The sequence below is a fragment of the Anomaloglossus baeobatrachus genome, chromosome 2 (assembly GCF_048569485.1).
Source record: "Anomaloglossus baeobatrachus isolate aAnoBae1 chromosome 2, aAnoBae1.hap1, whole genome shotgun sequence".
Classification (NCBI taxonomy): domain Eukaryota; kingdom Metazoa; phylum Chordata; class Amphibia; order Anura; family Aromobatidae; genus Anomaloglossus; species Anomaloglossus baeobatrachus.
The window spans coordinates 534,300,371-534,316,851 of NC_134354.1; the positions used below are offsets into that span (position 1 = coordinate 534,300,371).

The 16,481-nt window shown below is 48.0% G+C and overlaps 1 protein-coding gene across 5 annotated transcripts in view; it reads right to left on the minus strand.

Annotated features, from left to right (window-relative positions):
* HERC2 (HECT and RLD domain containing E3 ubiquitin protein ligase 2) overlaps window positions 1-16,481 on the minus strand; it is a 415,490-nt gene that overhangs the window by 19,252 nt on the left and 379,757 nt on the right. For all 5 annotated transcript variants that reach the window (XM_075336618.1, XM_075336619.1, XM_075336616.1 and 2 more), the window contains exons 87-90: window positions 15,794-15,935; window positions 9,070-9,264; window positions 2,958-3,070; window positions 2,577-2,767 (exon numbers count right to left, since the gene is read on the minus strand). In XM_075336618.1, coding sequence (XP_075192733.1) covers window positions 2,577-2,767; window positions 2,958-3,070; window positions 9,070-9,264; window positions 15,794-15,935 — 641 coding nt within the window. The remainder of the gene's footprint in view (window positions 1-2,576; window positions 2,768-2,957; window positions 3,071-9,069; window positions 9,265-15,793; window positions 15,936-16,481) is intronic.

The following is a 16,481-nucleotide window of genomic DNA, read 5'->3' on the forward strand; positions in this document are numbered from 1 at the left end:
GAAAAAAAAAATCACTTAAATAGGCCACGATTCCCGGGAGCTACATTCCTTTGAATATAAACTGACGACAAGTGAACATCAAAATGGAAAAAAACGAGCTCAGAGCGGTCATCAAATACCTCTGCTTGAAAAAAATGACTACCAAAGACATACACAGCGACTTGGTGGAAACATTGGGGAACTCTTCTCCTCCATATTCCACAGTTGCACGGTGGGCCAAGGAATTTAAGCTGGGAAGAACAGCGACGGAAGATGAACATCGTGAAGGACGCCCATCCACGTCCCTCAATGAAGAAAACGTGAAAAAAGTTGAAGAAGTTGTATTGGCAGATCGAAGAGTGACTATCAGGCATGTAGCTGAGGTCACAGGGATCACAGGGTATTCAAAGAATCCTTGCAAAAAAAATTGCATATGAGAAAGGTCTCCGCGCGTTGGGTGCCAAAAATGTTAACCGACGAGCAAAAGAAGAAACGAGTTGACATTTCAATAGCAAATCTCGAAAAGTTCCAAGCAGACAAGGAGAATTTTTTGTCACGGTTTTTGACCATGGACGAGACCTGGATCCACCACTTTAATACCGAAACTAAACAACAATCGATGACATGGAAACAAGCCGACGAACCAACAACGAAGAAATTCAAAGTGTCAAGCTCAGCAGGGAAGGTTATGGTGTCCGTTTTTTGGGACGCTGAAGGAATTATTATGGTGGACTATTTGGAGAAGGGAGCCACTATTACGGGCTCCTACTACGCAGAACAAATAAGAAGATTGCTGGAGGCTATCAAGGAGAAAAGGCGCGGCAAACTGCGGGCTGGAGTGCTGTTTCACCAAGATAACGCGCCGGCTCACAAAGCTGCAGTTGCCATAGCAACCATTCAAGAAGCGGGCTATGAAATGGTGGAAGACCATCCCTATTCGCCAAATCTAGCCCCCAGTGACTTCTTTCTCTTTCCTTGCCTGAAGGAATACCTCCGGGGCAAGAAATTTTACAACAATAGCGACGTGCTAACCGCCGTTGGGGATTTTTTTGAGGGTCAAGATCAAGAATTTTTTTCGAAGGGAATTCTAAGTTTAGAAAAGACATGGACTAAATGTATAGACGTGTTAGGAGACTATGTAGAACATTTTTTTTTTGTAATATATTCATTGTGTTCATTATTGATTATCATTACTTTTGGATCGCCCCTCGTAGTAGCAATCTGCAGGTATAGAGCATTTCAATCAGGTTAGGCTGAAAGTACGGGTACAGAGAGAGTGTTATATCCCCTGAAGTCACTACCATCCACTCACCGGGGCGGTGCAGAGCGCGGGTGTCACTCCACGTTACAGTGTGTGCAGAGCAGGCTGTCAATCAATGTGCCAGTGAGCACAGCGTGCTCAATGTGTACTAAGCAGTGACTGCAACTGCTCCAATGACTAGACACGAGCAACTGCAGGTACATGGAAACTTCCTCCCTGGAACGACACTGCTTAGAACTAGTCTGACATGAATAAACTGCTATTTCCCTGCATATTACTACTATATCTGCAGGTAAAGAGCATTTTGGGAGGTAACCGGTTCCTTTTAAAAAGTCAGCCAATCCCATCCAACCATTGTGGATGTAGGGCCTGCAAATCTCCCTAGAAGAATAAAGCTCCGGATCATTTTGTTCTCCCAAAAGATAAGCTGCTTCCCGAGCCCCTCCATCAGCTTTCTGACCATTGCAAATGTCAATGTGTCCATGTGTGAGGTCAGAATAACTGTAGGACGAATGCTCAGTCACCAACAGATATCTAAGGTGTATGGACACTAAATCTGTCACTAAGTTTTTGCTACTCTGAGAGCAGCATGATGTAGGGACAGAGACCCCGATTCCAGCGATGTATCACTTACTGGTCTGCAATTTTGATAAAAATCACTGTTTTATCTACTGCAGAGTTACCGATTCTCTGAATGCGGAGTCCTGTATAAACCCACTCATATCACATATTGGCAGCTTTCTGTGTACACTGTATCAGTGGTAAGGGTGGGATTATACAGAGCTTATGACTATGCTGGACTACCTGGCAGCAGGGTTACTAGTCCTTTAGTGAATCTCCTGCTAATAAAACAGTGATTTTATCAAAACTACATAAAGCTGCCCAATAAGTGACATCGCTGGACACAGGATCTCTGTCTCTCAGATTAATTAGTAAAAACTTGGTGCTTGATTTCCTTTAAGACTGGTTTCACAGGTTGACTGCAATGAATGCTGCAGCAGCAGTGCAACCAAAACCATGTCAGATTGCAGAGCTAAGTGTTTTCCAATGTGTAAATGGAGGGATTTTGCAGCTTACAATAGGGCAAACGTCCTTTTAGCCGTTGTCAGAAAACTTCAGCAATTTGTAGGATGGTGCAATTTTCATGGCATCATGTGAACTTAGCCTAAAGCCGCAATCTGTCTGTCCTGCTGTTCTGAAACCACAACGCCCAATAAGCCACGACAACCTTTATAGCTCCATCCAACTATTATCAGCTGCTGAAATCAATTAGAGCCAACAAGCTGAGACCAAGGGAAAGAGCGATATCAAGTGACACAATTGCTGTTCTACCCACCTGTAGCCGATGGCAAGCCTGACATACTCGGCTCGATTGTCAAGGGTTATGTGTGTGTGCTTCGAGCTCAGCTGGATGTCCTGCCCGCTGGCACTGGGCACTGTGAACGGCAGGATCATTGCTTCAAACTCCTCCGATGTTGCCTCATTGTCGCGTATATACATGAGTCCAGGAATGAAGTCTTTATCCACCTGTAAATATGAAAAGGATTAAAAGGCAAATGTTGTATGCAGCGTCCATATTCCCTGCTAGGACCCGGCCAGTCAAGGATAATCTTGAATTATGTGCTTAGCGAGAATCTTTATTCCTCCACAATGAGGGGTATTAGGAGACCTCTTCTCCTGACATTTACATATATTATATGTGTAAAGCCGCCCTTACCTCACTGAGGTCAGCAATGGTCAGATTCATGCCTGCCAGCTGCTTCCACACCGGTTCAGCCAGATTAAGACTTAAAGGGCTTCCAGTCCGTATTGCAATTCCGAGCAGCACACCTAGAGAGGGAGAGAAATCATATAATAGTTTGTGAGCCGCTTGTTATTATCCAGCCCAGGCAATTACTCTGAAAAGAGCTTTCATTTTTCCACCTCATGTGTGAAGAGGAGCGGCGAGACCTGACAGACAGCCATTCTGTGCTGCTCATAAACAAGCACAGTATACATAACATTGTGCTTTTCAGCCACATTATCAGTACTTTTTCCTTAGAAATACATCTTGAAATGTCCGGCTCTCTCCAGGCGGCTGCAATGCACCACTCTATACGCCTGCTGGCAGGAGCACAACTGATTTCTTGCAGCAAATACTTCGCATTTGTTAATATAGTTGCACACACTGCGGACCTGGAATGTGTTCAATTTCAAGTGTTCTCTACAAATTGGGAGCTCTACTGAATTCTAGCTGTCACTGGATGGAAATGTGCAGAAAATAACTGCAATGCAACAGGGGCTACACAGAAGAACTCCGAATGCTATGTTACATAACCCATTCAATTACCGATACCAGAATGTAATGGCTGGAACTATGAGAGGTGTAATATTTAGGAGTTTATACCTAGGAAAGTGAAGTAAAAGTCAGCAGTTATGAAAAGTCTAAGGGGTACTTTGCACACTACGACATCGCAAGCCGATGCTGCGATGCAGAGCGCGATAGTCCCCGCCCCCGTCGCAGCTGCGATATCTTGTGATAGCTGCCGTAGCGAACATTATCGCTACGGCAGCTTCACATGCACTTACCTGCCCTGCGACGTCACTCTGGCCAGCAACCCGCCTCCTTCCTAAGGGGGCTGGTCGTGCGGCGTCATAGCGACATCACACGGCAGGCGGCCAATTGAAGCAGGGGGGCGGAGATGAGCGGGACGTAAACATCCCGCCCACCTTCTTCCTTCCACATTGCAGCCGGGACGCTGGTAAAGCGATGTTCCTCGCTCCTTTGGCTTCACACACAGTGATGTGTGCTGCTGCAAGAACGAGGAACATCATCGTAACATCGGTCCTTCCGAAATTATGGAAATGACCGACGCTACACCGATCATACGATTTTGACGCTTTTGCGCTCGTTAATCGTAGTAAAAATGATGTACACACTCCGATGTCGACAGCGACGCCGGATGTGCGTCACTTTCGATTTGACCCCACCGACATCGCACCTGCGATGTCGTAGTGTGCAAAGTACCCCTAAGGCTGCTTTCACACATCCGGTTTTTCCTGTGCGGCACAATCCGGCCCTTTGCAGAAAAACCTCAACCGTTTTTTTTGCTTAGACTTACATTAGTGCCGTATCGTGCCGCATGGGCTTGCGTTCGGTACGGTTTTTGCCGCATGCGGCAGATTTAGCCGATGCGGCGGCTGGATGGAACGTTGCATGGCACTTTTTTTTGTCCGGCAAAAAAAAACGCATTGCGCCGCATCCGACCGCCGCATGCGTTTTTTTCCACTGCGCATGCTCAGTAGCCTGCCGCAAGCGGCAAAAACCGGACAGCCCGCATATCAAAAACTTATGCAAAGGATGTGGTATTGTCGCCGCAACCGTTGCATAGGTTTTAGAGCCGGATTGGCCGGCTCTGCTAAAACCGGATGTGTGAAAGCAGCCTAAGGCTTGTTATCCTCTACATTTCAGACATCTTTGCCGTGTTCATCAGGAGCTTCCATCCAGAAAAACAGAATTCGGATGGAACTACGACAGAGGCATTGAGCATAATGAGACAAATGGAGTCAAAAGTATGTAATGGAGGATGCCTTTTGTCACTTGCTACTATGGTTTCTGCCTTACACGCTGACGCAATAGAACACAAGGGACCTCATTTGGTTCATGTTCCATCTGTTATTTTTGCGGATAGATCACAGACCCAACACAATGAATAGTTATCAGTGAGCCCTACCATGCTCGGGTGCTTGGCACTTGTAACCAGAAGCTTGGACAGGCGTGACTTGTGTACCGAATAAAATGGAACACTATGGGAAACTAGAACTCTTCCAGAAAAATCCCCAAGTTACCCATGACTCGGTAATTGCTTGGAACATATTGAAGTGAACTTATTTTCAAGAGAGCTTATTTTCATGGTATCTCCACACCAAACAAAGAGAAAATATATGACCTATTGTCTTAAAGGTGTGGTTCACTACTCACTATTAGTGGCCACATCACTGTAAAACTCATAGGGAAGCCTTTTGTCAAACACCTTGCATAGTACATTCAGTCTCTGAATGGTGCTATTGCGGTCCGCTCATCCCCATCAAGTGACCCCCCGGACTCCGTGACCTCTGAGATTCGGTGAGGTCACATCAACTTCCAGTTGATCAAACATTACCGTAGCTGGCCCAATCTCTCTGACTGACTGGGCTGTGGAAGGAGTTTCACCGCTCCTCACAGCCCAGCATCTCGCGCACTCTCTCCTTTGCTGTAGAGCGCCGCAAGCAGGAGCGAGCGATGCTTGGCTGTGATGAGCAGTGAAACTCCACCCACAACCCAGTCACTCAGGAACACTTGGGCCGCCTCGGTGATGTCAAGTAAACTGGAAGTGGACGTGACATCACCAGTGCCTGGGGGTCACGTGATGGGGATGAGCGGACCACAATAGCGCCGCTCGGAGGAAGAATGTACTACGCAAGGTATTTGACAAAAGCCTTCCCTGTGAATTGGACAGCGATGTGGTCACTAATGGTGAGTAGTGGACCACCCCTTTAATTAGAATTTTTTTTTTCTTAAGGAATGAGAAAATGAGCATTTCACCATTTCAAAGCCTCCTGCACCAAACCAGAACATTTGTCATGTTAAACTGGCACCTGAACCTCAGACAGTTTAGGTCTACTTAGTTCTGGTGGTTATATGAAGATAACATATATCACAAAAGTGAGTAAACCCCTCACATTTTTGTAAATATATTATATCTTTTCATGGGACAACACTGAAGATATGACACTTTGATACAATGTAAAATAGTCAATGTACAGCTTGTATAACAGTGTGAATTTGGTACCCTCCAAATATCTCAGCACACGGCCATTAATGTCTAAACCACTGGCAACAAATGTGAGTACATCTCTAAGTGAAACTGGACAAATTGTGCCCAATTTTGTGTGGCTACCATTATTTTCAAGCACTGCCTTAACTCTCTTGGGCATAGAGTTCACTAGAGTTTCACAGGAGCCACTGGAATCTTCTTAAAGTCCTCCATGACGACATCACGGAGCTGGTGGATGTTCGAGACCTTGCGCTTCTCCACCTTCCGCTTGAGAGGGCCCCACAGATGCTCAACAGGGTTTAGATCTGGAGATAGTGGTCGACTTGGAGGAGTTTTTGGGGTCGTTGTGATTGAATACCATCCTGCGGCCCTGTTCCTGAAGAAACGGGATCATACTCTGCTTCAGTATGTCACAGTACATGTTCGCAATTCATGGTTCCCTCAATGAACTGTAGCTCCCCACAGTTGGCAGCACTAATGAAGTAGAAAACCATAACACTCCCACCACCATGCTTGACTGTAGGTAAGACATACTTGTCTTTGTACTCTTCACCTAGTGGTCGCCACACGTTTGACATCTGAACCAAATAAGTTTATCTTGGTCTCGTCAGACCACAGGACATGGTTCCAGTAGTTTATGTCTTTAGTCTGCTTTTCTTCAGCAAACGGTTTGTGGGCTTTCTTGTGCATCATCCTTAGAACAAGTTTCCTTCTGGGATGAGAGCCATGCAGGCGAATTTCATGCAGTATGCGGCGTATGGTGTGAGTACTGTAAGGCTGACCCCCTCATCCCCCTTAACCTCTGCAGCAATGCTATCAGCACTCATACATCTATTTTGAAAAGACAACTTCTGGATCTGATGCTAAGCATATGTACTCAACTTCTTTGGGCTACCATGGCAAGGCCAATTTTGAGTGGAACCTGTCTTGTAGGGTCTTGGCCACCATGCTGCAGCTCAGTTTCAGGGTGCCAAGGCCATTTTTATGTGGAGGAACAATGTTTTTTTGGGGTTTTTTTGCAGATCCTCAAACAGTTCTTTGCCATGAGGAGCCATGTTGAAATTCCAGTTACCAGTATGTATGAGTACCAAATTTAACACATCCACACCTGAAAACTTTTAACAATGAGTCACATGACAACAAGGAGGAAAAATGGTATAACCCCACTTCGTCAGGAAATCCACCAGTAGTTTAGAGGGCACACCAAATTTACACTAACTACTTTTCTATTATATATATATTATATATATTCTACTTTGTATCATAGTGTCATACCATCAGTGCTGTCCCATGAAAAGATATGAAATATTTACAAAAATGTGAGGGGCGTACTCCCTTTTGTGATATACTGTATATTTGACTAGATGTACAGATCTAGCAGGAGCTCTATGCAATCACCAGAGCGCCATAACGCTATATACAGTACGCAGCTCAGACATTGTACTACTAGCAGTATGAATTTGGTGTTAAATAAATATCTTCGTAATGAAGCAGCAAGCATCTGCTGTCTGACAAGATGCCCATCAGTAGACAGAAGTGTCTACGCTTTAAGGACTTGATTCGTCAAAGCGATTATGCCTGAATTCTTTCAAAAAATGCTTGGAAACGTCACAATTTTTTCCCACCATTAAATTATTGTTAATATTTATAATAATATTGTGACTTTTGGCGTTTTCACAAGAGTTTCACCAAAATGAGCAAAGCTTGGACGGGGCACGATGCCTCAGCTTATCTAATTCATGACGAGATGTGGTATGCCTTACGTCACAAATCTGACTCCAGGGAAGTGAAAATTGTGGATAGGTGCATGGAGGTGCACGCCATGTCAGACTTTCCTGATTCAATAGGAGGCATGCATCTCTTAACGAATCAGGAGCGATTGACACCATTATTTCTCTTCACCAAGACCAGCGTTTTTCATACTGGTCTTTAGGAGTCAGACAAAGGTGTAAAAACTATGGCTGTGTGAATTTGTTTCATTTTTATAGAGATGTTTTGTGCCTCAGGGTCTGTTGGGTCATATTTTCAGCAGTTTGGTCAGTGTGCGCTTTTCCATCAGTTTAAAAAAAACCCACTAAGATTCTCATGCCAGTTACGTTATATTAAAAATGGACAACACATAGGACGACATTCTTGTGCGGTCAGTGATTTTCAGAGTCAAAGACTTGCATATGTGATTCTGATCTGTCTTTAAACAAAAGTGGAGAGGTCATTGTTTTCTTGTGGACTCTGCGTCCACAAATAAATCACAGACACGTGTAAACAGCTCTATACCCTATAATGGTCAGATGTTCTATCTGTGAGAAACACAGAACCTGTAAGTTAAAACAAACGTCTGATTGAGGCCTCGGAACAGTCCTGATCTAGGCATGGTAAAGCTTTGGTGATTTGCTTTAAAGGGAATCTGTCAGCAGGTTTTTGCTACCTCATCTGAGAGCAGCATAATGTAGGAAAAGAGATCCTGAATCCAATGGTGTATCACTTAGATTACTGGGTGCAGCCTTTCTGACACATTCAGAATTTTTTGCTTTAGTCAGGTAGCAGAGCTAAGAAAACTACCCCCACCCACACAAGGCTCTCTATAGAGACTATACATTGACAGTGAAATGTCAATCACTGCAGGGGGCGTCAGACTGGTCTGGAGTGACTGAAATGATAAGGGACCTGCTGCTTAAAAAAACAAAGCAAATAAAAAGATCTGACTGACAAGACAGGCTTTCCTGAATTCTCTGTGTTAACGCTTGGAGCATGCTGGCTTCAGTTTACATATCAAAAACCCTTTAAACAGAGAAGGAGGTAGGGTGCTTCAAGTGGTACAATTAAATTCTTTGTATACGACAACTGTGAAAAAATTGTCTTTCATTATTTTTGGCTGGTGGCAATCTAGATTTTTATGTTGTGTAAAAAAATCAGTGACATTTTGTGCATGGATAGATTTGGATCTGAAGAAATCCTTTTCACTGGTATAAATAAAATATGCTGAAATTGCAGTGTTCAGATTTTTTTTTTTCCATTTTCAGAATGGGGACTTACCAAGAAATCTAAACATGTTCATGTGAAGGGTGGTCTTAGCTGCTGGATTGAGCAGGAAGCAGTCCCTGTTAGCGCCAGACTCATCTCTTCCATTTGGAGTCACAATGAGCAGTGGAGTCAGTCCATTCTGAAGCTCTTCACATATTTCTGCAATGGATTCACTGTAGCCACCTCCGCAATCATCCACAGATTCCCCTAATATGCAAAAATGATTGATTACATTACTTCAACCAGAATCTGTGTGTTTATCAGACTTGCATATGAACCTTGCAGCTTTCTAGATTCTCAAGCTCACGATAAATGGGGGTTTTATGTGAAAAGCGATTTTAAAGTCCTGACATAAACTAGACTCCTTAAGCGGCTTCTTCTTCCAGATGTGCTTATAAGATGGCGGTCTGGTCTAACACCAGGTCACATTTTCAAAGAAGGGAATTTTGTTTACTTACCGTAAATTCCTTTTCTTCTAGCTCCTATTGGGAGACCCAGACAATTGGGTGTATAGCTTCTGCCTCCGGAGGCCACACAAAGTATTACACTTTAAAAAGTGTAACCCCTCCCCTCTGCCTATACACCCTCCCATGCATCACGGGCTCCTCAGTTTTGGTGCAAAAGCAGGAAGGAGGAAACTTATAAATTGGTCTAGGGTAAATTCAATCCGAAGGATGTTCGGAGAACTGAAAACCATGAACCAAAAGAAACGATTCAATATGAACAACATGTGTACACAAAAGAACAAACAGCCCGAAGGGAACAGGGGCGGGTGCTGGGTCTCCCAATAGGAGCTAGAAGAAAAGGAATTTACGGTAAGTAAACAAAATTCCCTTCTTCTCTGTCGCTCCATTGGGAGACCCAGACAATTGGGACGTCCAAAAGCAGTCCCTGGGTGGGTAAAAGAATACCTCAATAAAAAAGAGCCGAAACGGCCCCCTCTTACAGGTGGGCAATTGCCGCTTGAAGGACTCGCCTACCTAGACTGGCGTCTGCCGAAGCATAGGTATGCACCTGATAGTGTTTCGTGAAAGTGTGCAGACTAGACCAGGTAGCTGCCTGACACACCTGCTGAGCCGTAGCCCGGTGCCGCAATGCCCAGGACGCACCCACGGCTTTGGTAGAATGGGCTTTCAGCCCCAAAGGAAGCGGAAGCCCAGAAGAACGGTAGGCTTCAAGAATCGGTTCCTTGATCCACCGAGCCAAGGTTGACTTGGAAGCCTGCGAACCCTTACGCTGGCCAGCGACAAGGACAAAGAGCGCATCAGAACGGCGCAGGGGCGCCGTGCGAGACACGTAGAACCGGAGTGCTCTCACCAGATCTAATGAGTGCAAATCCTTTTCACATTGGTGAACTGGATTAGGGCAAAATGAAGGTAAGGAGATATCCTGATTGAGATGAAAAGGAGATAACACCTTAGGGAGAAATTCCGGAATGGGACGCAGAACCACCTTATCCTGGTGAAAAACCAGGAAGGGGGCTTTGCATGACAGCGCTGCCAGCTCCGACACTCTACGGAGCGATGTAACTGCCACTAGAAATGCCACCTTCTGCGAAAGACGTGATAAAGAGACATCCCGCAGCGGCTCGAAAGGTGGTTTCTGAAGAGCCGTTAGCACCCTGTTAAGGTCCCAGGGTTCCAGCGGACGCTTGTAAGGTGGGACTATGTGGCAAACTCCCTGCAGGAACGTGCGGACCTGCGGAAGCCTGGCTAGACGCTTTTGAAAAAATACGGATAGCGCCGATACTTGTCCCTTGAGAGAGCCGAGAGACAAACCCTTGTCCATTCCGGATAGAAGGAATGAAAGAAAAGTGGGTAAGGCAAAAGGCCAGGGAGCAAAACCATTATCAGAGCACCAGGATAAGAAGATCCTCCAAGACCTGTGATAGATCTTGGCTGACGTTGGTTTCCTGTCTCATGGTGGCAATGACATCTTGAGATAACCCTGAGGACGCTAGGAGCCAGGACTCAATGGCCACACAGTCAGGTTGAGGGCCACGGAATTCAGATGGAAAAACGGCCCTTGTGACAGCAAGTCTGGGCGGTCTGGGAGCGCCCACGGTTGACCCACCGTGAGATGCCACAGATCCGGGTACCACGACCGCCTCGGCCAATCTGGAGCGACGAGAATGGCGCGACGACAGTCGGACCTGATTTTGCGCAGCACTCTGGGCAGCATCGCCAGAGGGGGAAATACATAAGGCAGTTGAAACTGCGACCAATCCTGAACTAATGCGTCCGCCGCCAGAGCTCTGTGATCTTGAGACCGTGCCATGAATGCCGGGACTTTGTTGTTGTGCCGTGACGCCATGAGATCGACGTCCGGCGTTTCCCAGCGGCGACAGATCTCTCGAAACACGTCTGGGTGAAGAGACCATTCCCCCGCATCCATGCCCTGACGACTGAGAAAGTCTGCTTCCCAGTTTTCTACGCCCGGGATGTGAACTGCGGAGATGGTGGAGGCTGTGGCCTCCGCCCACAGCAGAATCCGCCGAACTTCCTGGAAGGCTCGACGGCTGCGCATGCCGCCCTGGTGGTTGATGTACGTGACCGCCGTGGCGTTGTCCGACTGTATGCGGATCTGCCTGCCCTCCAGCCACCGATGGAACGCCTTTAGGGCTAGATACACTGCCCTTATCTCCAGAACATTGATCTGAAGGGAGGACTCTGTCGGAGTCCAGGTTCCCTGAGCCCTGTGGTGGAGAAAAACCGCTCCCCACACTGACAGACTCGCGTCCGTCGTGACCACAGCCCAGGATGGGGGCAGGAAGGACTTTCCCTGCGACAGAGAAGTGGGAAGAAGCCACCACTGAAGAGAGGTTTTGGCTGCAAGGGAAAGAGAGACGTTCCTGTCGAGGGACGTCGACCTCCTGTCCCATTTGCGGAGAATGTCCCATTGGAGTGGGCGCAGATGAAACTGCGCGAAGGGGACTGCCTCCATTGCTGCCACCATCTTCCCCAGGAAGTGCATGAGGCGCCTCAAGGGGTGTGATTGGCCCCGAAGAAGAGATTGCACCCCTGTCTGCAGCGAAAGCTGTTTGTCCAGCGGTAGCTTGACTATCGCTGAGAGAGTATGAAACTCCATCCCGAGGTAAGTCAGTGATTGGGTCGGTGTCAACTTGGACTTTGGGAAATTGATGATCCACCCGAACCGCTGGAGAGTCTCCAGAGCGACGGTCAGGCTGTGTTGACACGCCACCCGGGAGGGTGCCCTGACTAGGAGATCGTCTAAGTAAGGGATCACCGAGTGGCCCTGAGAGTGTAGGACCGCCACAACGGATGCCATGAACTTGGTGAAGACCCGTGGGGCTGTCGCCAGGCCGAAAGGCAGTGCCACGAACTGAAGGTGTTCGTCCCCGAAGGCGAAACGCAGGAAGCGTTGATGCTCGGGTGCGATCGGCACATGGAGATAAGCATCCTTGATGTCGATTGATGCTAGGAAGTCTCCTTGTGACATCGAAGCGATGACCGAGCGGAGAGATTCCATCCGAAACCTTCTGGTGCTCACATGCCTGTTGAGCAGTTTGAGGTCCAGAACGGGACGGAATGATCCGTCCTTCTTTGGCACCACGAACAAGCTGGAGTAGAAACCGTGACCATGTTCCTGATGGGGAACGGGAATCAACACTCCCTCTGACTTCAGGACGCCCACAGCCTGAAAAAGTGCGCCGGCCCGAGATGGGGGCGGAGATGTTCTGAAGAAACGAGTCGGAGGACGAGAGCTGAACTCTATCCTGTAACCGTGAGACAGAATGTCTCTCACCCATCGGTCTTGGACATGTGGCCACCAGGCGTCGCAAAAGCGGGAGAGCCTGCCACCGACCGAGGATGCGGTTTGGGGAGGCCGAAAGTCATGAGGAGGCCGCCTTGGAGGCAGTGCCTCCGGCGTTTTTTTGGGGACGTGACTTAGATCGCCACGCATAAGAGTTCCTCTGGCCCTTCTCTGGCCTGTTGGACAAGGAGGATTGGGACTTGGCTGAGGGCCGAAAGGACCGAAACCTCGATTGAATTTTCCGTTGCTGAGGTCTCTGCGGCTTGGACTGGGGTAAGGACGAGTCCTTTCCCTTGGATTCCTTAATAATTTCATCCAATCGCTCGCCAAACAATCGGTCGCCAGAAAACGGCAAACCGGTTAAGAACTTCTTGGACGCAGAGTCTGCCTTCCATTCGCAAAGGCACATGGCCCTGCGGACTGCCACCGAATTAGCGGATGCTACCGCTGTACGGCTAGCAGAGTCCAGGACGGCGTTCATGGCGTAGGACGAAAAAGCCGACGCCTGAGAAGTCAAAGACGCAACTTGCGGAGCAGAGGTACGTGTGACCGCATTAATCTCAGACAGACAAGCTGAGATAGCTTGGAGTGCCCACACGGCTGCGAAGGCCGGGGCAAAAGACGCGCCTGTGGCTTCATAGATGGATTTCACCAGGAGCTCTATCTGCCTCTCAGTGGCATCCTTGAGCGATGAGCCATCTGCAACTGATACTACAGATCTAGCCGCCAGTCTAGAGACTGGAGGATCCACCTTGGGACATTGAGCCCAACCCTTAACTACGTCAGAGGGGAAGGGGTAACGTGTGTCATTAAGGCGCTTAGTAAAGCGCTTGTCCGGAAATGCTCTGTGCTTCTGGACAGCATCTCTGAAGTTAGAGTGACCGAAAAACGCACTCCGTGTACGTTTGGGAAACCTAAACTGGTGTTTCTCCTGCTGCGAAGCCGACTCCTCTATAGGTGGAGTTGGGGGAGAAAGATCTAGCACCTGGTTGATGGACGCTATAAGGTCATTTACTATGGCGTCCCCTTCAGGTGTATCAAGATTGAGAGCAACGTCAGGGTCAGACCCCTTAGCTGCGACGTCCGCCTCATCCTCCAGAGAGTCCTCAAGCTGAGACCCCGAGCAGCGTGAGGAAGTCGGGGAAGATTCCCAGCGAGCCCGCTTAGCCGGTCTGGGACTGTGGTCCGTGCCGGAGTCCTCCACGTGAGACCTAGGGGCCACCCCGGGAGCACGTTGCGGCGCAGACCGAGAGGGGCCTGGAGGTGATGATCTAACAGTGCGCGGGGCCTGTGTAAGGACCGATATGGACTGCAAGGCTTCTAGTAGCTTAGCAGACCATTTGTCCATAGACTGAGCCATGGATTGTGAAAGCAACTCAGAGAGTTTCTCAGCAAAAACTGCAAACTCTGTCCCTGCCACCTGGACAGGGGAAGCAGGCGGGTTTGCCTGAGCCGAGGGTCCCACTAATGCCCGAGGCTCCGGCTGAGCAAGTGCAACAGGGGCCGAGCATTGCTCACAGTGAGGGTAGGTGGAACCTGCAGGTAACATAGCCGCACAAGAGGTACAGGTTGCAAAATAACCCTTTGCCTTAGCGCCCTTGCTCCTTGTGGACGACATGCTGTTGTCTCCTAGGAGAGTGATCACTGAGGGTATATAGCCAAAAGCAAAACAACTCGGCCGAACAGAGAAAAATATATACAAATATATTATATATATATATATATATATATATATATATATATATATATATATATATATATATATATATATATATATATATATATATATATATACACACTTCGGCACCCTAGGGGGACCAGCACCGGGTGACCGGTGTGGCTTACCGACCGCCCAAAGCGGTGTGTGTCCACCAGATTCCCTGCCTTGGGTCTCCCAGAGCTGCAGGGCTCGTTCCTGAAATCCTCCACCGGCAGAATGTGTTGTAAAAATGGCTGCCGGAGCTCTCAGGGGAGGAGGGAGCCGTGGGCGGCGACTAGTAAAGTGCGGGAATCTGGTGCCCCACAGTGATCAGTGAGGGGGGGGGGGAGGAAACCTAAAGTATGCTCCAGCCCTCACTGCCGACGTCAGGTCGACCGTCCCGCCCTTACCCCTGACTGGCAGGCCCGGGGGCGGGAGTTATGGTACTAGGCCGCATGAAGCCGGGGACTAAATTTAATACCGCAGCCGACAAACAGGCGCGGTCGGCGCGGAAGTCCCGGTCGTCACAAAACCAGCAGCAGCTGCAGCGTCTGTGAGACAAGCGCTCCATGCACCGTCCCCATGGGGACACAGAGTACCTTTAGATGCAGGGCCCTGTCCCTGATACAAAGTCTCCTGTCCAGCAGATTCCCACAGGGGCTGCGGAGGGAGCCCGGTCCCAGTGAATGGATGACCGGTTAGGATCCCACTTCTCCCAGAGCCTCTAAGGGATGGTGAAGGAAAACGGCATGTGGCTCCAGCCTCTGTACCCGCAATGGGTACCTCAACCTTAACAGCACCGCCGACTTAGTGGGGTGAGAAGGGAGCATGCCGGGAGCCCTGTGGGGGCCCTCTTTTCTTCCAACCGATAAAATCAGCAGCTGCTGCTGACTAAAATGGGAGCATGAGTGGATGTGTGCCTCCTTCCACACAAAGCATAAAACTGAGGAGCCCGTGATGCACGGGAGGGTGTATAGGCAGAGGGGAGGGGTTACACTTTTTAAAGTGTAATACTTTGTGTGGCCTCCGGAGGCAGAAGCTATACACCCAATTGTCTGGGTCTCCCAATGGAGCGACAAAGAAAAGATTTTTGTTGCCAAAATTAAAAAGATATTGAAAAGAGGGGAATTCTTAAAGCTTCTAATTAGATTTCTCCTGTCTCGTTGCTTCAATAAAAAAAACCTCAATCATCTGACATGAAGTTTTCACAATTTGTAATTCATCAGCACTAATATCAAGCTATAAAGAGTAAAAGGCCCGCACCAACAAATTTGACCTTCCAGACGCGATGAGGTAACAGAAGGCTGTCAGGACTGAAGGAAGTCATTTTTGCACACATCTGGCCAAAGACAGATTTGGTACCATCTGGACCTGCCAAACCTCCTTTACTTCTTGATCGTTTCACCTATGAAGAAAGAATTAAAAAAAGAAGATAAAACAAAGATTCTAATTATGATAATAAAAGATTGGAACTACATAAAACGTAATGACTACATATACAGTAAAATCTAGCAATGATTAATGCATGCAGTGCACACACTGCAATGTATAGAATCTCACCATGAAATAAACTGCAAGTACCGTATTTTTCGGACCATAAGACGCACTTTTTTTCCTCCAAATTTGGGAGGAAAGTGTGGGGTGCGTCTTATGGTCTGAAGCTGTGGGGTAGGGAGCTGTGGGGAGTCAGCGCTATGCAGTGGGATCACAGTAGGCAGGGAGGGTCGCTGCTGCAGGATGCCGGCTGCTGGAGAAACCACGTGTGCCCGCTGCTTAAAGTCAGTGAATATTCATTAGCTGCTCCCCGCCCACCTCTCTCTGCAGTCAGCGGGGGTGAGGAGCAGCTAATGAAAACTTGTTTAATGTAAACAGCGGTCACACGTGGGAGCTCCAGACGCCGGCTTCCTGCAGCGGCTGGGGAGACTGTGTGTCCGCTGTGTAGGAGGCAGGA